We start from the raw sequence: 22,955 nt of genomic DNA, 5'->3' as shown, positions 1-22,955 counted from the left end.
TTTCAGGGTAAAAACTGATTTTCAAGGTAAAAACTGATTTTCAAGGTAAAATCAGATTTTCAAGGTAAAAGTTGATTTTCAAGGTAAAAACTGATTTTCAAGGCAAAAACTGATTTTCAAGGCAAAAATTGATTTTCAAGGCAAAAACTGATTTTCAAGGTAAAAACTGATTTTCAAGGTAAAAGTTGATTATCAAGGCAAAAACTGATTATCAAGGCAAAAACTGATTTTCAAGGTAAAAGTTGATTTTCAAGGTAAAAGGTGATTTTCAAGGTAAAAGTTGATTTTCAAGGTAAAAACTGATTTTCAAGGTAAAAGTTGATTATCAAGGCAAAAACTGATTTTCAACGTAAAAGTTGATTTTCAAGGTAAAAGGTGATATTCAAGGCAAAAACTGATTTTCAAGGTAAAAACTGATTTTCAAGGTTAAAACTGATTTTCAAAGCAAAAGTTGATTTTCAAGGCAAAAACTGATTTTGAAGTTAAAAACGGATTTTCAAGGTAAAAACTGAATTTCAAGGTAAAAACTGAATTACAAGGTAAAAACTGATTTTCAAGGCAAAAAATTATTTTCAAGGCAAAACATTATTTTCAAGGTAAAAACTGATTTTCAAAGCTAATGTTGAGCAAACTCATCCAAAAGATGGCGCCATATCACCAACAATAACAAACGTATTCAGTGTGTTTGCTTGTATTTTTAAACTATTTAAGTTATAGCCTGCAGTCAGCGAAAAAAACAACATAAATAAGCCACACTGTTTTATAAGCTGCAGGGTTCAAAGCCTAGGAAAAAAGTAGCTGCTTTTCATGACTATTTACATTGTAGATTATCACATCAAAACTATGAATGAACACATGTGGAGTTATGTACTTAACAAAAAAAAAGGTGAACTAACTGAAAACGTGTTTTACATTCTAGTTTCTTCAAAATAGCCACCCTTTGCTCTAATTAGTGCTTTGCACACTCTTGGCATTCTCTCGATGAGCTTTAAGCACACCTGCAAAGTGAAAACTATTTCAGGTGACTACCTCTTGAAGCTCATCCAGAGAATGCCAAGAGTGTGCGAAAAAGTAATCAGAGCAAAGGGTGGCTATTTTGAAGAAACTAGAATATAAAACTTGTTTTCAGTTATTTCACCTTTTTTGGTTAAGTTAATAACTCCTCATGTGTTCATTCATAGTTTTGATGTGACAATCTACAATATAAATACTGTATTTTTCGGAGTATAAGTCGCACCGGAGTATAAGTCGCACCTGCCGAAAATGCATAATAAAAAAGGAAAAAAACATATGAAAACTATGAAAAAAACTGCGACTTATAGTCCGAAAAATACGGTAGTTATGAAAATAAAGAAAACACATTGAATTATAAGGTGTGTCCAAACTTTTGGCCTGTACTATAAGTAAATAAACATTTACAAAATATTTCTATGTAAATAACTAATTTCACAGCGTCTATATTCTGCGGCTTATAGTCCAGTGCGGCTAATATATGCAAAATCGTATTTTTTTCTCAATTTTTGTGATTGCGGCTTATATACCGGTGCGCTCTATAGTCCGGAAAGTACAATATTTATATTAATTTCAACAACAAATGTTAGAAATGTATGATATAATATTTGTTACATTATTGGATAATAATGAAGCTTAAAAGATATGCAGTCGCATGAAATACGTGTATTTTTTTCTGTCAAAATGGAAAGAATGAATACTGTACATTGAGTAAGAAAAGATGAAGCACTTTATTAATGCGTATTATTTCCAGGCTTTCGCGGGCCATGTTAAATGATGTGGTGGTCTAATCAATTGTTTGGTGTATAGGCGCTGAATAGCTTTGTGTTGGTGGTGACCTCTGAAGGTTACGTCTTCTACACATCGCCCACAATCCAGGACTTTCTGGGTTTCCACCAGGTAAGAACAACCTCATGGAACAGAAGATCCTAATGCTCAATGTTTTTCACAACATCTAAAGGTCTACATCAAGGGTGCGCACACTTTTTCAGCATACGAGCAACTGTGTGGTGATCACAATAGGTATATAGAGAGAGAGCTATTCACCAAAAGACTTGTCCGCTTTTACCCAGAACCGGAAATACTACTCTCTTGGTGAATAGCTCTTTACACCTATTGTGATCACCACAAAGTGAGCAAAATTTGGAGTTCCAAGCCAGTTTCACATACTGTACCTGTCAGGTTCAAACACCGAACTATCTATTACACAAGACAAGAAGAAGGAATCAGGCAGAGACAGAGTTAAATTTTGCTAATGAGGAGAAACGTATTGGGCTGCACACTCAGTTACAGTTTCACCCGACGCTCTAAGGTACAGTCCCACGCGCTCCTCTATTTATTCGGGAGTTCCCTAGTTAACATCACTGAGGCTGCTTCTGAAGGGAGGGGTAATGCAAGCAGCCCCAGTAGAAACGATACAGGATTATTCAGAATGGAAATGTGCTGACACTCGGGATTTCGCCCTGTCTCTGTTTTGTCTGCGTTGAGGTACTCGATGTCCGTCCTTGGCTGTCAGCGGGCAAATCTGGAAACAAACTACTGATGCGAGACAACCCGCAATGGAAGATTACAAGTTGTGTGCCCGGATAGAAAAGTACAACTTCAGCACAATTGATAATAACTATAGCGACGGCCTTTAAGCATAAGAGTTGTGTGATAACTTATACATAATTATTCTAACAGTACCTCCCCAAGGCTAGTTGGGCGGAGAGAATGCACCCTATATGATTCGCCTAACATCCGGTAATTCACTCGCTAGCATTAGCTAATAGCACATCGATAGCCAGACAAACAAAAGCAATGTGTCAGAAGAAACTGAGTGGGAAAGACTGCTGAGAAGAAGTGGATGATATCTGTTGAATTAAATGAAATTCTCAAATATTGGGGCAGGCCCCTTTTGGGTGGGGCCACAGTGCGATGCCAGTGGGGTCTCGTGTGACCATGTGGAACATGCTTTCTTTTGCCGTACTAGAATATGACTAAGTGTACTCATACTTGCCAACCCTCCCGATTTTCCCGGTGGACTCCCGTATTTCAGTGCCCCTCCCGAAAACCTCCCGGGGCAACCATTCTCCCGAATTTCTCCCGATTTCCACCCGGACAACAATATTGGGGGCGTGCCTTAAAGGCACTGCCTTTAGGGTCCTCTACAATCTGTCGTCACGTCCGCTTTTCCTCCATTCAAACAGCCCAGTCACATAATATATGAGGCTTTTACACACACACACAAGTGAATGCACGCATACTTGGTCAACAGCCATACAGGTCACACTGAGGGTGGCCGTATAAACAACTTTAACACTGTTACAAATATGCGCCACACTGTGAACCCACACCAAACAAGAATGACAAACATTTCCGGAGAACATCGGCACCGTAACACAACATAAACACAACAGAACAAATACCCAGAACCCCTTGCAGCACTAACTCTTCCGGGCCACTACAATATACATCCCCCGCTACCCCCTACCCAAAACCCGCCCCCCCTCTACCTCAACCCTGCCCGCCCAAACCCCGCCCACCTCAACCTCCTCATGCTCTCTCAGGGAGAGCATGTCCCAAATTCCAAGCTGCTGTTTTGAGGCATGTTAAAAACACTTTGTGACTTCAATAATAAATATGGCTGTGCCATGTTGGCACTTTATTCCATAACTTGAGTTGATTTATTTTGGAAAACCTTGTTACATTGTTTAATGCAGGGGTGCTCATTACGTCGATCGCGGGCTACCGGTCGATCTCGGAGGGTGTGTCAGTCGATCACCAGCCAGGCATTAAAAAAATAGTCCTAAAAATGAGCGATCATAAATCTTCACTATGACATCACTTTCGTCACTTGATTGACATTCACGGCACCCGAGGATCTTCTGAGATGACGCTGGCTGCTGCCAGCTCATTAAAATTACCGACTGGAAGGCGAGAAACACTTTATTTCAACAGACTCTGGCGCCGTACCTGTCGTCAAAACTCCAAAGACCGACTGCACAGTTGCACAGTTGCGCTACCAAAAGAAGAGCCTCAGAAAGCTGGCGTGCACAAGCTAGCAAGCTACAGAGTTTGCCGACAATGTATTTCTTGTAAAGTGTATACAAAGGAGTACGGAAGCTGGACAAATAAGGTGCCAAAAACCAACCACTTTCATGTGGTATTGGACAGAAAGGAGGACTTTTTTCTCCTCCATTCGAAAATGCGGACGATTTTAGCACCACTGTCTGATTCCAATCAATGCAAGTCATCAGAATCAGGTAATACACCAACTTATATTCTTGTCTTCATGAAAGAAAGGAATCTATATGTGTTAAACATGCCTGTATTATCTTTAAACACCTTAACTTGTTAACAATATTAACTATATGTGTTAAACATGCTTGTATTATCATTAAACACCTTTAACTTGTTAACAATATTAACTATATATGTTAAACATGCTTGTATTATCTTTAAACACCTTTAACTTATTAATAATATTAACTATATGTATTAAACATGCTTGTATTATCATTAAACACCTTTAACTTGTTAACAATATTAACTATATGTATTAAACATGCTTGCATTATCTTTAAACACCTTTAACTTGTTAACAATATTAATCTATGTATTAAACATTCTTGTATTATCATTAAACACCTTTAATTTATTAACAATATTAACTATGTGTTAAACATGATTGCATTATCATTAAACACCTTTAGTTTATTAACAATATTAACTATATGTGTTAAACATGCTTGCATTATCATTAAACACCTTTAACTTATTAACAAAAACATATATTTCATTAATAAGTAAATATAAATTATATATATGAATGAGGTAGATCCCCACGACTTGATCAATTGAAAAGTAGCTTGCCTGCAGAAAAAGTGTGAGCACCCCTGGTTTAATGCATCCAGCGGGGCATCACAACAAAATTAGGCATAATAATGTGTTAATTCCACGACTGTATATATCGGTATCAGTTGATATCGGAATCTGTAATTAAGAGTTGGACAATATCGGATATCGGCAAAAAAGCCATTATCGGACATCTCTATTTATTATTATTATTATTATTGGCTTTTATCTAGTTTGCACTTTGTCTGTATTATTACTATTATCATTATTATCGACTCCTCTTTGCCTCATTCTTTTTATTTTCCTATTTTAATGATGTTAGATCTGTGTTGTTGTTGTTGTTGGGGACAAGTGTTGTAAATTAGCTTTGGCTACAAACTAGAGATGCGCGGATAGGCAATTATTTAATCCGCAACCGCATCAGAAAGTCGTCAACCATCCGCCATCCACCCGATGTAACATTTGATCAGAACCGCACCCGCCCGCACCCGCCCGTTGTTATATATCTAATATAGACGATGCAAGGCATTAGTGAGGTTATAAAGCTTTTGCCTGTTAAAGAAAGGAGACTGATCCAATGCAGCACAGACATTCGCATGCCACGCTGTCACGACCCAGACGCACACCAGTGCGCAATCATATGGGAGCCGCGCTGAGCGCACCTCCAAGCGCGTCTCGCTGCCGGCGACAGCCGGGTATGGGCCCGACGCTCCAGCGCCATCCATTTTCAGGGCTAGTTGATTCGGCAGGTGGGTTGTTACACACTCCTTAGCGGGTTCCGACTTTCATGGCCACCGTCCTGCTGTCTATATCAACCAGGGTGAGCCCCACCCCTTTCGTGAGCGCACTGCGCGCGGAGTGACCCCTGTTACGCGCCCCCGGCAACAGGGGTGGCGGGCAGGTAAGCTGCGCGGGCGGAGCGCGCGGAGTGACCCCTGTTACGAGCCCCCGGCCAAGGGGGTGGCGGGCAGGTAAGCTGCTTACCTGCTGCGCGTGACGCCGGCCGCGGCGAAGGCGGACGAGGCGGGGTGTCGGTGCGGTGGGCGAGGTGGTGACCCTGGACGTGCGTCGGGCCCTTCTCGCGGATCGCCTCAGCTACGGCTCCCGGTGGGGCCCTCTCGGGGGAAGGGGCCTCGGTCCCGGACCCCGGCGAGGCGTCCCTTCTCCGCTCCGTAAAAGTGTCCATCTCTTTTTTTTTTTTTCTTCTGTTGTGGCATATGCAGCAGGTGCCTGCTCGTTTTTCGTATGTGGGTAACAACATTTAACTATGTATATATATTTCCGAATTGGTTTAACTGCCACCCGCCTGAATCTATTTAAAATCTAATTTTTTTTAATTTCAACCGCCCGACCCGACCCGACCCGCGGATAAAATCTAATTTTTTTTTATTTCATCCGCCCGATCCGCGGATAATCCGCATCTCTACTACAAACACTAAGATGCATACATTGGACGACTGTTTCAGATATCTATGTTTCTGTATCTGTCCCTATTTCAAATAAATCAGAAAGAAGAAAAACAGATGTGGCTATTGAAAAAGCTCACTGTATATAAATGGGTCTGTGGTATTTTTGTGTTACAGTCTGATGTCATCCATCAGAGTGTATTCGAGTTGATACACGCGGACGATCGAGCACTTTTCAGGCAAGAACTTCACTTTGCTTTCAACCCTCATTCCAGCCAGCCAGATGGCACCACAGAGGCCAGCAGTAAGTCGCCTCTGCGTCATCCAAATCAGTTTTTTTACCTGAAAACCCATGTGTTGCCTGCTTGCAGACCTTCTGTTTTCATTGTGGCTGCAGGTGAACAGAGCAGCAGCGAAGTCACCGCCAACCTGATGACCTATGACCCTCAGGCTATTCCTCCAGAAAACTCGTCTTTCCTAGAAAGAAACTTCTGCTGCCGGTTCCGATGCCTGCTGGACAACTCATCTGGCTTCCTGGTAGAACATAATAACAAGATAATAACTTATGACACCTGGTCCATTGTTGCTTTTTGTGGTGTGGTTGTCTTCAGGCCTTAAACTTCCACGGCCGCCTGAAACTCCTCCATGGTCAGAACCATAAGGTCATGTCAGAGAACGGCACACAAGTTCCTCCACAGCTTGCTCTGTTTGCCATCGCTACGCCACTGCAGCTGCCGACTATTTTGGAGATCCGCTCCAAGACGCTCATTTTCCAGAGCAAACACACGCTGGACTTCTCGCCGATCGGCATCGACACCAGGTACCCGTTTGCATTGGGATTTGAGATTAAATTCAGTCATTGCTAAATGTTGCTGACTGTTGGCCATGAAAAGACAAACTGATTGGAATTTAATCTGTTCAGAGGAACGGTGGTTCTGGGTTACAGTGATGCAGAGCTCCGCATGACGGTTTCAGGCTACAGCTTCATCCATGCTGCAGACATGATGTACTGTGCCGACAACCACCTCACCAGTGAGTCATACACACGCTTAAAGTACCAGGAGGGTGGAAAAATATGTTGACTTTATATGCTTGATTGTGTTCCATTGTCCACATCGTCCTTGATTATTCTGCACGGGGAAAAAAACAGAAAATTTAAACACCAGATCAGAATAATCATTGATAGAAATAACACGCAAATGTACACACAAAACAGCAATAATCACTATTGCATACCTGCCAACTACTCCGGTTTTCCCGTAATTAGTACGGTTTTCATCAACCTATTCCGGGTTACGGTTGCAGTGATAAAAAATACGGTTTTTCATTAATTAAAAAAATATATTTTTTTAAAAGTTTTATTCACGAAATCGCGTAACAACAATGACAATCGACATAACTTCCTATCGATCCATTCCGAATGCGATGCGCGAGGCTATTTATAGCACCGCTGCCAAGCACGAGGCACCAGTTGCCATTGTTTCCAAACGAGCGAACGATCATGGAATCAGCCGGAGAAAAATCGCAAACGAGTCTTAAACCGAAAAGAAAACTGCAGTCATTCCGTGAAGAATATTCAAAAGCCTATCCGGGAATAATTATCCGTTCCAAAAAGGGTGAAAACTACGCGAATTGCACCTTGTGCAGACAAGATTTTTCGATCGGACACGGAGGAATTAGCGATGTAAAAGACCACGTTGGGACAAAAGAACACAAGTCTAATGCCGTTGCTAGCGATACAAGTGGAAAACTTTCAACGTTTTTCGTCGCCCAAACAGATTCTTTGGATGTGATGAATGCCGAAGTTTTATTTACGGAGACAATAATTGAGCATGGACTAGAATAAATTTGGATTTTAGCCACAAAAAGGTAATGACACCAATGTTATCTATTGGAATTGTTTAATACTGTTATACTGTTAAAAGTGTTTATACTATTTATGCTTTCAAGTCCAAGTTGAAGAAATCTTGTTAAATGTTGACAGCATAACTACCAAAATACAGAAGTATGTCCTTAATATTTTTGCAGTGCTATTTCTGTTGAAAAGTTAAAATGATTACATTAGAGATGTGATGTGCCACTTTTCAAGTGTCTGATGGCTTCAATTAATTTTCATAAATTTTTCATATTTTGAATTCTTTTGAAAGGCTTACAAAAAAACTACATTTGAATTGTAATTCCATGCTATTGACAGGACTATTAATTTTAATGAAGTTAGCTTACCATGTTTACAGTATGATAATTGTGATAGAAATGTGAATTTTAGGCACAGAATATTTTTTACAATTGAACAAGGCAGTAGATTATACAAGCTTGGACAGAAAGTTAATAATGACACCAATTTTTTTTTTTTATGGAATTGTTTAGTACTGTTTTACCATTTGTTTACTGTAAAAAGTGTTTATACTGTTTATACTTTCAATTAACAAATTGAAGTCTTGTGAAAGGTTGACAGGATAACTGGCATTAACTGTCAAAATAATTTCAAACTATTGAAGTTGGCTGACAGAATAAACATGTCAATCAACCCATATGATTTTTGCTGTAATATTTTTGTTTTGAAAAGTCACTGTGACTGATAGAAAAGTGATGGTTTTAGCAACATTTTAACCTGTCTGAATGCTAATAATCATTTTGCGTCGGGGGGCGAAGGAACCCCCCACCAGGACTTTGTCCTGGACCTACCGGGGCCTGCGGCCCCTGGACCGTGGCTACTAGGTTTTTCTGATTTCAAAAGTTGGCAGGTATGCTATTGGTACATTCAGTGGCGGGACGTGCGTTTCCCACCTACACTGCAAAAAGTCAGTGTTCAAAAACAAGAAAAAAAATTTAAAAAATGAGGGGTATTTTATTTGAACTAAGCAAAATTATCTGCCAATAGAACAAGAAAATTCAGCTTGTCAAGACTTTCCAAAACAAGTCAAATTAGCTCACGTCAATGAACCCAAAAATACCTTAAAATAAGTATATTCTCACTAATAACAAGTGCACTTTTCTTGGTAGGAAAAAAATATGAGACCTTTTTGCTCAATATGTTGAAAAATGTTCTTAAATGAAGTAAATGCTAGTGCCATTATCTTGACATAATGATATGCGCTCGGCATTACATTTCTTGAAACCAGCAGACTTATACCAAAGACTAATTTATTGTTCTTAATGGAAAGGCAACAAGACAAGCGCTTGTTACTAGGGATGTCCCGATCCAGGTTTTTGCACTTCCGATCCGATACCGATATTGTTTTTGCATTTCCGATCCGATACCGATACTGACCGATGCTGGCCTATCCGAGCATGTATTAAAGTTTAAAGTTATTTAGCCTACTTAGTTGTCAGAATCATGTTGAAAAGGGTTTTAGTACTCTTGATAACAACTAGCCAGCTGAATTAGGGGAGTTTGAATAATACACAATGGTTGGTAACAAGAAACTGACCTGTTTATTCAAGGATAAACACAAAATAGACAAAATTATACATGACAAACAGAAATGGCATCATTGAACTAGGGCTGGGTGATATGGCCTTTTTTTAATATTGCGATATTTTAAGGCCATATTGCGATACACGATATATATCTCGATATTTTGCCTTAGCCTTGAATGAACACTTGATGCATATAATCACAGCAGTATGATGATTCTATGTGTTTTGATTGATTGATTGAGACTTTTATTAGTAGGTTGCACAGTGAAGTACATATTCCGTACAATTGACCACTAAATGGTAACACCCCAATAAGTTTTTCAACTTGTTTAAGTCGGGGTCCACTTAAATTGATTCATGATACAGATATATACTATCAGATATATACTATCATCATAATACAGTCATCACACAAGATAATCACATTGAATTATTTACATTATTTATAATCCAGGGTGTGGAGGGAGGCGCCTGATGTAAGTATCAAAAAGACAGCCAAAAGAGTTTGATATGAGAATAAATCTAAAGTTAAAATATAGGGTAGAAATGCACCCATTTGCAGGAAATGTAGTCTTGATTTTCAAAATGTTCTTTCAAGGCTTGCATGTCTACATTAAAACATTCTTCTTCATACTGCATTAATATATGCTACTTTTAAACTTTCATGCAGAGAAGGAAATCACAACTAAAAAAAATCACTAATTTTTTCATACGGTGTTGATGTGGAAATTTTTGCCATTTTGATGGTGTGGACGTGTGGCACCGAATGGAGATAAGCGTCTCGACAGACGTCACAATATTTGAACAATGATGACGAAAACTGTTGTCTCTGTCGTGTCCGTGTGTCGAAAAATTGTTATGCGCTTATTTTTTTATTTGATTTTGTGCGTGGCATAGATTTGCCGTGCGCAGAGGACGCTTGAGCAGGCGCGCACCTTAGCGGCTGCGCTAGCATCACAGCTAACGTTAGCCATGCCGCTACCTCGCTCTCTGCTGGGAGAGGACGTATACGTATGTGACGTATGACGTGACAGTATGTGACGTATGACGTGACAGTATGTGACGTGTGTAAGAAGGTGCGCTCGCTGTCTGTGAGAGGGAGACATAGGAAAGAGTGAGAAGAGCCTGTCGTGTAATGCCAGCAGCTAAAAGCAACTGCGTGAGAATTGTGGATGTGTTGAAGGTGTGCTGGAAAATGCGGAACGGAAATTACGGAGCAGCAGAAAAGTGGAATGTATTATTTAAATAGGTGCCTTGGAAAACACGGACCGAGGTTTTTTTTTAAACTGGATCTGGATCGGCATTTTCCCATGCCTTGCCGATACGCAATTTTTGGCAAATATCGGCAGCCGATCCGATCCAAATATCGGATCGGGACATCCTTACTTGTTACTCTCGGGGTCTCCTAGCCGCTCAGGCAAATCATATGGTCTAAAAATGCATTTTTCCATGGATAACATGACATCATCGCGCCAAGTGCGTGCTCTTTCAGTCAATTAGTGCGCATATATACAGCCCGGCCCCCGGCCAAATTTTTTTTAACTGTAATTATGAAGAATTTATCTGAATGTGCATGAACTGTTTCTGTTCAAAATAGTTATAAATGTCACTTGTTAAATGTTTAAATATTAACTGTCAGTTTGCTGTACTGTGCCAACTGTGCTACTATATGAGTACCTATTTCTATTGTTTCATTGAAAATAAAACGGCGAAGTTCATTTGGCAGTCATCTGTTTTAATTATGAGACACGATTGGGTCAAAATCATGATTTTTTTTCTCATGCTTGAAATAAGAAATTATTACTTTAAAAAAGTAGTAGTTTTATACTTGTGAGTGTTGATGACACAGATATTCTAGTTTCAAGCATGTTTTACTCAATATAGGTCATCAAATCTCAGCAACAAGCTGTGATATCTTACTGAGATCATTTAGGACCAAAACACTTAAAACAAGTAAAACACTCTAACATAAAATCTGCTTAGTGAGAAGAATTATCTTATCAGACAGAAAATAAGAAAATATCATATATATAATTACCTCTCAAAATACCACAATTTTTGTCCCCACATGACCATTGCTGGAGAAATATTATACAGGAACACATTTACGAACTACTGGGCATTGAATCACCACCAACAGTGTACATAACTGGTTATTTTTTTGCGCATTTAAAAATCATTAAACCCGCATCAGCGATTAAAACGTATCTTATGTGGTACTGTCAAAATAAAAATGGCAAAAAACATTTTTAACGTGAAAAAATGAAGAAATACAATATCTGAACTCACAATTTGTAGAACTCATTCGAGCTTCCGGGGTTGGCCGACATCTTATCACAAGATGTAGTTTCTCTTTAAATATCCTTCTTGAAAATGGCCTTGCAAATATATGTCAGTGTTTCCCACAGGACAGGCATCTATTTGTGGTGGTGTGGTCGGGGGGTGGGGGGTGGCGGCGGCAGCGGCGATGACCAAGAAGAACGCGGAGTTGAAATATAATTACAACATTTTATGTACATATTTATATACAGATTTGAACAATTAGTGATTCACTGAAATATATTTATTAATTGTGGTTCTTACAAAAAATATATCTTATAAAATATAAAAGCTAAAATGTCTCTTAAAGCTCTGCCCCTTTAATTAGTGAATACTAAATAATTTAACTTTAGCCTACTACTACAACCATATTATTTACCAGCAACATGAAGTGAAACAGAGGCAGAGGTGTCCTGCCACAGTCAGTCAACCTCCTCCTCCTCCTCCTCCTCCTGCTGCTGCTGAACAGGTCGCACCTGTGGTCCGGACTGTAGGCCTACCTTCCTCTCCAAGTCGAGCCCTTTTCGGCCATTGAAAATATTTTTCTATACTCATCTGTGTGAAGGAGTGAACATCCAACATTAGAATTTATTACTAACGAGCAGAAGTGCTCTATGTACAGTGCCGTCTAACCTTAAGCGGCAGCTAGCAGCTCAACACATGCAGGGTTCAACGTTAAGGTTTTTTTCTACTTGCCTGACTTCTCAAATCTACTTGCCCCAATATTTTTACTTGTCCTGCCTAGGTTTTTTTCTGGCTGTGTAGTGCTCATGGCTTATATCTTACTAAAATCCTTCCCGTTGACTATTTACAACACTACACAGTAATTATTATTATTATTATTATTATTATCTATAATTACATTTAAATGGCATTGCATACATGTAAAATTAAATGCTATTTCACATTATTTGACCAGTAGCAGTTACACCCATCTGAACAGGTCAGCCACCTGTTTAAAGCCCGATCACAGTTGAAGTCTTGAAATGAAGGGCTTTTAATGGCCAAAACATTAACCTGGACAACATTTTAACAGCTGGTTGGCTCAGATTTTATTCTTTTCAGTGCATTCACATGCTGCAGTGGACAATGGACAATTTAGCTTCAGTCCATGTGTGTTTATTGACAACAGGGCTATAACCTGGACACGTTAGCTCGTCGGTGAAACGCTCGGTGAAATCGCGGATTAACGTTAAATATATGACGAGCCGCGAGCGATGCAGCTATAACCTATCTACCTATAACATCTGTAAAAATGAAGCAATGCTACCACGCTAGCAAGCGTTAGCTAGCCGGCTATGAGCCACCAAGCTGCTAACTATCGCCAAAAGGCACCATTTAAGTTTTTTTCCCCATAGCATCCTGGATCAAGGCTTTCAGCAGGTTTTGGACGTTTGAGGTAGAAACGTAGGACGCGCCATCATTATGAAAAGTAGCCGGCGAGTATTTTGATCCCGTCCGTCCATCCGTCCCTCTTCTTCTTCTTCTTCGTCTTCTTCTTCTTCTTCTGGCCCACCAGGTGAATTAAGTGCTATTGGCGGAGTTACAATGCATAGTAGGCTACCGCCACCTACTGCACCGGAGGTGTAACTACAAGCAACATTCACAGACAGTCCCATTGCTTTTATGAGCGGTCGAGTGAGTCAAAAGCCGAAAAATCCATTTGTGGCGGACGTAATTCTTTTGTGGCGGGCCGCCACAAATAAATGAATGTGTGGGAAACACTGTATGTGTTGTCACTGTCTAAACATCACAAGATGAAAAATACGGTAGTCGCAAACTTTGTAAGTCTTTCGGTGTCATACATCAGATGTATATGATAATAGCTTCAATATAGAGGCAACTTGTTTTTCCACCCTACTGCTACTTTCACCTACAGCACAGGTATCAAACCCGTATCCCGGGAGCCACATCTGGCCTGCTACATCATTTTGTATGATCAGAGAAATGAAAACAATATGCTTTAGTAAAGTACTTCTTCTTTCTTACTAAATGTAATTTGTAGTTGGACAGAAATTTTATACTTCTAGTGCATGTAGTTTTATTTATTGTATTTATTATTTTGATATTACCTAATAATGCAAGAAATAACACAACTTTTTTGTTAAAAAACAAACAAATATCTGCTTGACTTTTGATTTTAAAGCAAGTTATCCATCAAATTCTACACTTTAAACATGACAATAGAATTTACGGTAAAAAACGCCCTACAAAAATATTTGCAATAATTCTCCGTAAAAATAACAACCGTTGAATTTACGGTAAAGAACTGTCACCTCAGTCGCCTTAATTTTAATGATACATACAGTGGTACCGTTTGTACCACTGTACGCACCGTAAATATAACATATTTTACAGTAAAAAACTGATAGCTCAGTTGGCAGAATTTAAGGAATTTGGGGTAAAAAACGCCATAGATTTCACGGTAAAATTCTGGTGCCTGAGCTGCCAGTTTTTTAATTGCAAAATATACAGATGTATTTGTAAGCTTTTTCTACTTACAGTCCCACAGATTCACGCTGGAAGCCAGTTGCGCAGAGTTGACAGGGTTGAATATGGTTTTTGCAGTTCTCCAATATGTACTTTTGTTGACTTTTCAGTCGCTCCAATCCTCCTCCTCCTGCACCCGGCCGCTCACTGTTAAAGACAACAGATGATTAGTTTAACACGTACCACCTGCGCAAACTAATCGTCTGCCAGCTGTGTCTCGCCGTCAGCACATGCCACGCCCCCGTCTGATGGTGCTCTGTTTTCAGCACCATGGACAGAGGCGTTGACCTTTACTTCTGCGGCGTGCTGATCACAAGCCCCTTCCACAGTATTTTTTATACAGTTTGTGTAAACACAAATATATAATGATAAAATAAATAGGCAACTGTTTGATAATAACATGAGGTGAATACTTATAAATAACAAACATACAACATGATAAAGCAATACATTTTTCAGTTACAACCAACCCTCTGAGGGCAGCCGTAACTGCAATGTGACCCTCAATAACAACAAGTTTGACACCATTGACCTTCAGCTTGAACTTCATTCATCTCTGTCTTTGCCCAGTGATGAAAACAGGACAGGCGAAATCCGCCTTCCGACTGCTGACTAAAAAGAGAAAGTGGATTTGGGTCGAAGCCAACGCCAGGCTTGTCCTAAAGGGAGGGAAGCCGGATTTCATTGTGGTGCAGCAGAGACCTATATCGTAAGTTGCAAGGAATGATTGTAGGTTTCTTTGTGATGCTTGTCAAAGACACTTTTGATGTGAGTGAGACAACAGCCACTGTTCTGCCTGGCTGTCATATCATCAAGGATTGTGTGCTTTCTCTACACTTTCTTTAAGCCCTCCATCTGCGAGAATTGGCAGATGTTTTAGTAGATGTCTTAGTCGTGGTCAAAAGTAGACATACACTTGTAAAGAACATCATGTCATGGCTGTTTTAAGTTTCCAATAATTTCTACAACTCTTATTTTTGTGTGAAAGAGTGATTGGAGCCAATACTTGTTCCATCCATCCATCCATCTTCTTCCGCTTATCCGAGGTCGGGTCGCGGGGGCAGCAGCTTAAGCAGGGAAGCCCAGACTTCCCTCTCCCCAGCCACTTCGTCCAGCTCTTCCTGTGGGACCCCGAGGCGTTCCCAGGCCAGCCGGGAGACATAGTCTTCCCAACGTGTCCTGGGTCTTCCCCGTGGCCTCCTACCGGTCGGACGTGCCCTAAACAACTCCCTAGGGAGGCGTTCGGGTGGCATCTTGACCAGATGCCCGAACCACCTCATCTGGCTCCTCTCGATGTGAAGGAGCAGCGGCTTTACTTTGAGCTCCCCCCGGATGGCAGAGCTTCTCACCCTATCTCTAAGGGAGAGCCCCGCCACGCGGCGGAGGAAACTCATTTTGGCCACTTGTACCCGTGATCTTGTCCTTTCGGTCATAACCCAAAGCTCATGACCATAGGTGAGGGTGGGAACGTAGATCGACCGGTAAATTGAGAGCTTTGCCTTCCGGCTCAGCTCCTTCTTCACCACAACGGATCGATACAGCGTCCGCATTACTGAAGACGCCGCACCGATCCGCCTGTCGATCTCACGATCCACTCTTCCCCCACTCGTGAACAAGACTCCGAGGTACTTGAACTCCTCCACTTGGGGCAAGATCTCCTCCCCAACCCGGAGATGGCACTCCACCCTTTTCCGGGCGAGAACCATGGACTCGGACTTGGAGGTGCTGATTCTCATCGCAGTCGCTTCACACTCGGCTGCGAACCGATCCAGTGAGAGCTGAAGATCCTGGCCAGATGAAGCCATCAGGACCACATCATCTGCAAAAAGCAGAGACCTAATCCTGCAGCCACCAAACCAGATCCCCTCAACGCCTTGACTGCGCCTAGAAATTCTGTCCATAAAAGTTATGAACAGAATCGGTGACAAAGGGCAGCCTTGGCGGAGTCCAACCCTCACTGGAAACGTGTCCGACTTACTGCCGGCAATGCGGACCAAGCTCTGGCACTGAGCATACAGGGAGCGGACTGCCACAATCAGACAGTCCGATACCCCATATTCTCTGAGCACTCCCCACAGGACTTCCCGAGGGACACGGTCGAATGCCTTCTCCAAGTCCACAAAACACATGTAGACTGGTTGGGCAAACTCCCATGCACCCTCAAGGACCCTGCCGAGAGTATAGAGCTGGTCCACAGTTCCACGACCAGGACGAAAACCACACTGTTCCTCCTGAATCCGAGGTTCGACTATCCAATACTTGTTGGTCACAAAAAACATTCATGAAGTTTGGTTCTTTTATAAATGTATTATGGGTCTACTGAAAATGTGAGCAAATGAGCTGGGTCAAAAGTATACATACAGCAACATATCAAATTAGCTTCATTGCATGGCCTCTTAACTTCATGTGAGTGATTATGATTGACGACACCTGTTGACTTCTCTGAGCCCATTTAAATAGGGCTCATGTGATGCAGTCATTAGACTCGGTTACAAACGCGATAATGGGAAAGTCCAAGGAACTCAGCACAGATCTGAAAAAACGAATCATTGACTTGAACAAGTCAGGAAAATCACTTGGAGCCATTTAAAAGCAGCTTAAGGTCCCAAGAGCAACTGTGCACACAATTGTTCTTAAGTATAAAGTGCATGGCACAGTTTTGTCACTGCCACGATCAGGAAGAAAACGCATGCTATCACCTGCTGCTGAGAGAAAATTGGTCAGGATGATCAAGAGTCAACCGAGAACCACCTGTTGACTTCTCTGAGCCCATTTAAATAGGGCTCATGTGATGCAGTCATTAGACTCGGTTACAAACGCGACAATGGGAAAGTCAACGGAACTCAGCACAGATCTGAAAAAACGAATCATTGACTTGAACAAGTCAGGAAAATCACTTGGAGCCATTTCAAAGCAACTTAAGGTTCCAAGAGCAACTGTGCACACAATTGTTCTTAAGTATAAAGTGCATGGCACAGTTTTGTCACTGCCACGATCTGGAAGAAAACGCAAGCTATCACCTGCTGCTGAGAGAAAATTGGTCAGGATGATCAAGAGTCAACCGAGAACCACCAAAAAGCAGGTGTGCAAAGAATTTGAAGCTGCTGGAACACAGGTCAGTGTCCACAGTCAAGCGTGTTTTGCATCGCCATGGACTGAGAGGCTTCGATGCAAGAAGGAAGCCCTTGCTCCAGAAGCCACACCTTTAGGTTCGTCTAAAGTTTGCAGCTGATCATATGGACAAAGATAAGACATTCTGGAGGAAAGTTCTGTGGTCAGATGAAACAAAAATGTAGCTGTTTGGCCACAATACCCAGCAATATGTTTGGAGGGTAAAAGGTGAGGCCTTTAATCCCAGGAACACCATGTCTACCGTCAAGCATGGTGGTGGTAGTATTATGCTCTGGGTCTGTTTTGCTGCCAATGGAACTTGTGCTTTACAGAGTAAATGGGACAATGAAAAAGGAGGATTACCTCCAAATTATTCAGTACAACCTAAAATCATCAGCCCGGAGGTTGGGTCTTGGGCGCAGTTGGGTGTTCCAACAGGACAATGACCCCAAACACACGTCAAAAGTGGTAAAGGAATGGCTAAATCGGGCTAGAATTAAGGTTTTAGAATGGCTTTCCCAAAGTCCTGACTTAAACGTGTGGACAATGCTGAAGAAACAAGTCCATGTGAGAAAACCAACAAATTTAGCTGAACTGCACCAATTGTGTCAAGAGGAGTGGTCAAAAATTCAACCAGAAGCTTGTGGATGGCTACCAAAAGCGCCTTATTTCAGTGAAACATGCCAAGGGACATGTAAGCAAACATTAACTTATCAACTTTTGACCCAGCAGATTTTCTCACATTTTCAGTAGACCCATAATAAATTCATAAAATAACCAAACTTCATGAATGTTTTTTGTGATCAACAAGTATGTGCTCCAACACTTTATCACAAAAAATAAAGAGTTGTAGAAATGATTGGAAACTCAAGACAGCCATGACATGATGTTCTTTACAAGTGTATGTAAACTTTTGACCATGACTGTAGATCTTGGCAAACAGTTTTTGGCTCTTCTCTCAGTCCATTTATTTGATCTTTGCTTGCGTGTTTCATCAATGAGAAATAAGATGAGTCACAGACAAAACTGGCACTACATTCCTCTTTGCAGCAACGAAGAAGGAGAGGAAAATCTGCGTCTTCGTCGGCTGGAGCTGTCGTTTAGCTTCGCCACTGGTGAGGCACTGTTGTACGATTTGGCGCCAACATTGGACATGCCCGACCCTTGTTCCGTCCCAAAGCAGAGGAAGCTAGACCAGCACTCTGTCAGGGCCACTTCGATTCTTGGCTGCATGCTAAACCAGGACCAGTCTATCTACTGCAAGCACAACTTTGCTAACAATGTCAACTACATTAACGATATAGCCTTTCAAGACACGCATGCCACAGTCAGTGTTGCTGGAGACGTCTGGCAGCACACTTCACCCAAACCTTCCATTGAAAGCTTGGTGAAGTCTGAGAGCACCGTCCAGGACATGATGGAGACTCTGCAGGAGATTTTGGGTGACGGTCACCTTATAGATACAGTGAACGTGAAACCTGAAGAGCTAAAAAGCTGGGAAAGCACTGTACTTAAGGTTAAAAGTAACAGCTGCGAAATGAGTGCCAACCTAAATGAACTTATTAGTGAGGACATCCTTTTGTATGTGGAGGAGCAGCTACAAAAAGAAGGTGGGCTGATGTTGCCAGACCAGCTCAATGATGTTTCCCCAATGTTGAACTTCCAGAACCAGGGTCCTGCTGACCCAAACATGGGACAAAACGTCAGCTGGCTTTTAGACCCTCAGAGCCAGTTATCTAGTGGGGGACAGATGATGCCTGAACAGCCATGTACTGTTTTGGGGACGAGTTTGTCTGGTCTCAATAGTCCAGTAATGGGCCAAATTCTCTCAAAGCAAAAACTGTCCCTTCCTACTTGCCTTCAAGATTCCACAGGTGGACTTCCACCGAGCTTTGTCCCGTCTTTGGGAGCCTCTTTTGCCGAGACACCGATGACATTGAGGACCATAGAGGCGAGTTTCAAAGATAGCAACATATTGTCGCTCAGACAACCCAATCATCTAACCAACCAAATGGCTCAACCAATGCAGAACTGCCATCAGCGGATGGTGCCTAACCTTCCTGCTGACCACTGTGATCAAATACAGCCTGCAATCAGCTTCCACAATACCCAGTGGAGCTTCAACCATGCAGATGCTTTTGTGGAAAGTCACACTCAAAATCTTCCTAATGGACCAGTCAAAGCAACCAGCTGTATGCAGAGCCACATCGACCATCCGGTTCATGGTGGACAATACCAGAGACATTCTTGGCAGCAACAGCACCAACTAGAACCACAGCAAATTTCAAATGGACAAATGAGCCTTAACCAATTGTCAGGATTTCAGACAAATCCAGGGTTTGCAGTGATCCAGAACACTGCCCTGTCCGGACCAACGTTTAGGAATCCATTTAGTACTGTTGAGCATGGGGTGGGGCTGGCACCTATTGCAGTTCCAAGCAGTTGTATGTTAATTAACAATCCTCCCACTCTACCTGTGAATGGTGGACACGCCAGTGAGATGCTCTCTTACCAGAAATTGAAACACGTCAGCAACCACATCCCAGACAGCAACTCCTGCTTCAATCAGGGTGAAGGCGAGTCCTTGTCCCGCCCAGACATGGCAACGCTTCCCTGCCAAATAGCCCCAGGTGTTGACCTGGGCATCCCGCTGATGCAACAACAGTACCTGAATTTCAGTGACCAGGTAAAAAGAGCTACAGATTGACTGACTGTTTGATGTAGAATCAGGTTTTGTATTTAATGTTATTTGTTTTTACAGCTCAACAACCACTCAGTTGTCGAGAACAGGGGCGGGGCTTTTCCTCACTGCCAAACAGGAACTTCTGCTTCTCAGAGAAAAAACAGGAAACAGCTTTGACTTTTGGGCTGCGGGGATCCCGACATGGACCGACAGACAAATGTCTCTAAAACAAAGTCATGAATGTGTGCTTGACTCTCTCTCAGTCGTCCTCAGACAAGCTTCCATCGGAGTCTCCAATCATTCCGGTTCTCCATACACCCGGGCAGCTCCGTAGAGCTTTCAGCTCCCGCATCTTTTTTCAGGATGTCCACGTACGTTAGCACGTTGGTTCCCATAGGACCAGCCTGCTGGCCGGGAGCTCCCGATGTCTGTGGTAGTGGCCGGCCAGCCTCATCCTCCTAGCTGTTATCTTCTTGCTGAGCCTCGACAGTTGCCCTTGTTGGTGATGTGGATGTTCTGGTCCACGTTAAGAACAGCTCGTAACATTCTGGTGTGGCACCCATCAAGGGACTTCTGCAGGGTGGGTGTCAGGGTTCAGCTTTCGCAGCCTTACAGGAGGACAGACTCCACAGTGCCGTGGAATAGACTCAGCTTTATGTGTCGGGGGAGATTCGAGCACCAGACTATTGACATATCCTTCAGGGCCCTCCACGCTAGTGCCTTCCTGACCTTAAGGTCTTGTTCTGTGGAGTTCATCCAGGAACCCAAGTACTTGAAGTCATTGACCTCTCGCAGAGCGTTGCCATCTGATGTTGTTAGGGTATAGGTGATTACTTCTTTGCGTTCAGTCTGAGGCCAACCCTGGCACATTCCTGAAGAACAGAATTGTGCCTCTTTGGTTCTTGAAAATCTAATGGTTGCCTAAATGTTCACTATAAACGAGCAAGACATGAAAGGTCACCTGTTCGGAGTTTAATTTAGGTCTTGAAACATGGAATGATGGAATCAGGGTGGTTGGATTTGACCAAAGAAATAAATAATAAAGATCGGTGAAATTTGAGAACAGCCAGCAAGCCCGGCGAACAAGTTTGAGGGCTCATGATGATCAGGAATATTAAAAATAGGAGTTAAAAGTTTGCAGTTTGCAGTCCCCTTCTCAACCCAAATTTTGTAACTCTGAATGGTCTGCTGCTTCACTTCTACATCTCATTTTCGGCCAGAGATGTACCAGCGCCACATTTGTTGTTGAAGGTAAACTTTTTTCATGACCACATACACAAAAGTTGAAGTGTAATGCGTTTGATACATTTAATGCATCAAAGATGCTAAAATTAATCAATCAGTATATGTCTAAACTCTTATCTTTATTATAAGAGACAAAGCAATTGTGTGAGAATATATCTAATTAATAATTAAACTATATACCTGTACATTTTAGACTACGATGAGGGCCAATAAAGGACAAGCTGCAGGATGAATTTGGCCTGCAGGCTGCACTTTCGACACCCGTGACCTAAAGAAACTCTACCAGCTGGTCAGTTTTGTGCACAAACAACTTATTCACTCTCAGAAGGATAAAGTGATAATTTTTTTGCCAATATTTGTGCTTTTGAAGTGTGCCGTTATGACATTTCAAGTACTTGTGATGACGACACACACCATCTCACAGATTTGCTGTGTTCTGTTTTAAAGCAAAAAGGCACTTGTAGTTCATATTTCTGTAGTTTTAGCTTCTAGTGGAGACTAACGGAGACAATGCCTCACTGTGTATATTTAGACTGGAGTAAAGCAAATCATTGCCTTGGACTTCAGTTGTATTGCACTTACTGTTGAAAAAGCCCATGTATATAAATTAATAGAGCATTTTTGTGATGCTTTAACTTATTTTATTCACTCTAATGTGTACAAAACAAGCAGTTTGTCAGCGTTTTTGCCACAAAGGCTGTAAACATCAAACTACCAGTCATCATTTTGCAGCAAATGTCCGTCCAAGCTGGTGCAGAAGTAAAACTACAGAAGGCAGCTTTATGAGGGTGTAAATGGAACTGAGAAAATAGCAGATGAAAAATGTCTCAGTACTAAGACTAACAGCCTTGGTTAGTTTGTGAACGCAGCTGACTTCTTTCTGGAAAACAATCTTACTTTTACCAGTTGGAATTGTAAACAGGATAACCATATCCTGCCGAGAACCAGACATTTCTTTTGTCAAGAGTTAGACATTTCAGAATAAAATACCGCTGCTATGTAAAACACAAATTTCCATTTCAAAAGACACTGGTTCTTAGACGAATAGTCTTTGATTGATTGATTGAAACTTTTATTAGTAGATTGCACAGTACAGTACATATTCCGTACAGTTGACCACGAAATGGTAACACCCCAATAAGTTTTTCAACTTCTTTAAGTCGGGGTCCACGTAAATCAATTCATGGTGCAAATATATACTATCAGCGTAATACAGTCATCACACAAGTTAATCATCAGAGTATATACATTGAATTATTTACATTATTTACAATCCGTGGGGGTGGTATCAGCACTTCAGTCATCAACAATTGCATCATCAAAGAAATGGACATTGAAACGGTGTAGGACTGACTTGGTAGGATATGTACAGCGAGCAGAGAACATAGTGAGTTCAGATAGCATAAGAACAAGTATATACATTTGATTATTTA

General features: G+C 41.6%; 1 protein-coding gene across 2 annotated transcripts in view; it reads left to right on the top strand.

The window, feature by feature from the left end:
- LOC133578368 (aryl hydrocarbon receptor-like) overlaps window positions 1–21,611 on the top strand; it is a 106,133-nt gene extending 84,522 nt beyond the window's left edge. For both annotated transcript variants that reach the window (XM_061932742.1, XM_061932743.1), the window contains exons 4-11: window positions 1,822–1,911; window positions 6,432–6,558; window positions 6,652–6,791; window positions 6,866–7,074; window positions 7,177–7,286; window positions 15,054–15,192; window positions 18,645–20,280; window positions 20,356–21,611. In XM_061932742.1, coding sequence (XP_061788726.1) covers window positions 1,822–1,911; window positions 6,432–6,558; window positions 6,652–6,791; window positions 6,866–7,074; window positions 7,177–7,286; window positions 15,054–15,192; window positions 18,645–20,280; window positions 20,356–20,454 — 2,550 coding nt within the window. In that variant the 3' untranslated portion in view covers window positions 20,455–21,611. The remainder of the gene's footprint in view (window positions 1–1,821; window positions 1,912–6,431; window positions 6,559–6,651; window positions 6,792–6,865; window positions 7,075–7,176; window positions 7,287–15,053; window positions 15,193–18,644; window positions 20,281–20,355) is intronic.
- The last annotated feature ends 1,344 nt before the right edge of the window (window positions 21,612–22,955 follow it).

This window comes from Nerophis lumbriciformis, linkage group LG38 (assembly GCF_033978685.3).
Source record: "Nerophis lumbriciformis linkage group LG38, RoL_Nlum_v2.1, whole genome shotgun sequence".
NCBI classification, from domain to species: domain Eukaryota; kingdom Metazoa; phylum Chordata; class Actinopteri; order Syngnathiformes; family Syngnathidae; genus Nerophis; species Nerophis lumbriciformis.
This window is presented reverse-complemented; position numbering and strand designations above follow the sequence as displayed.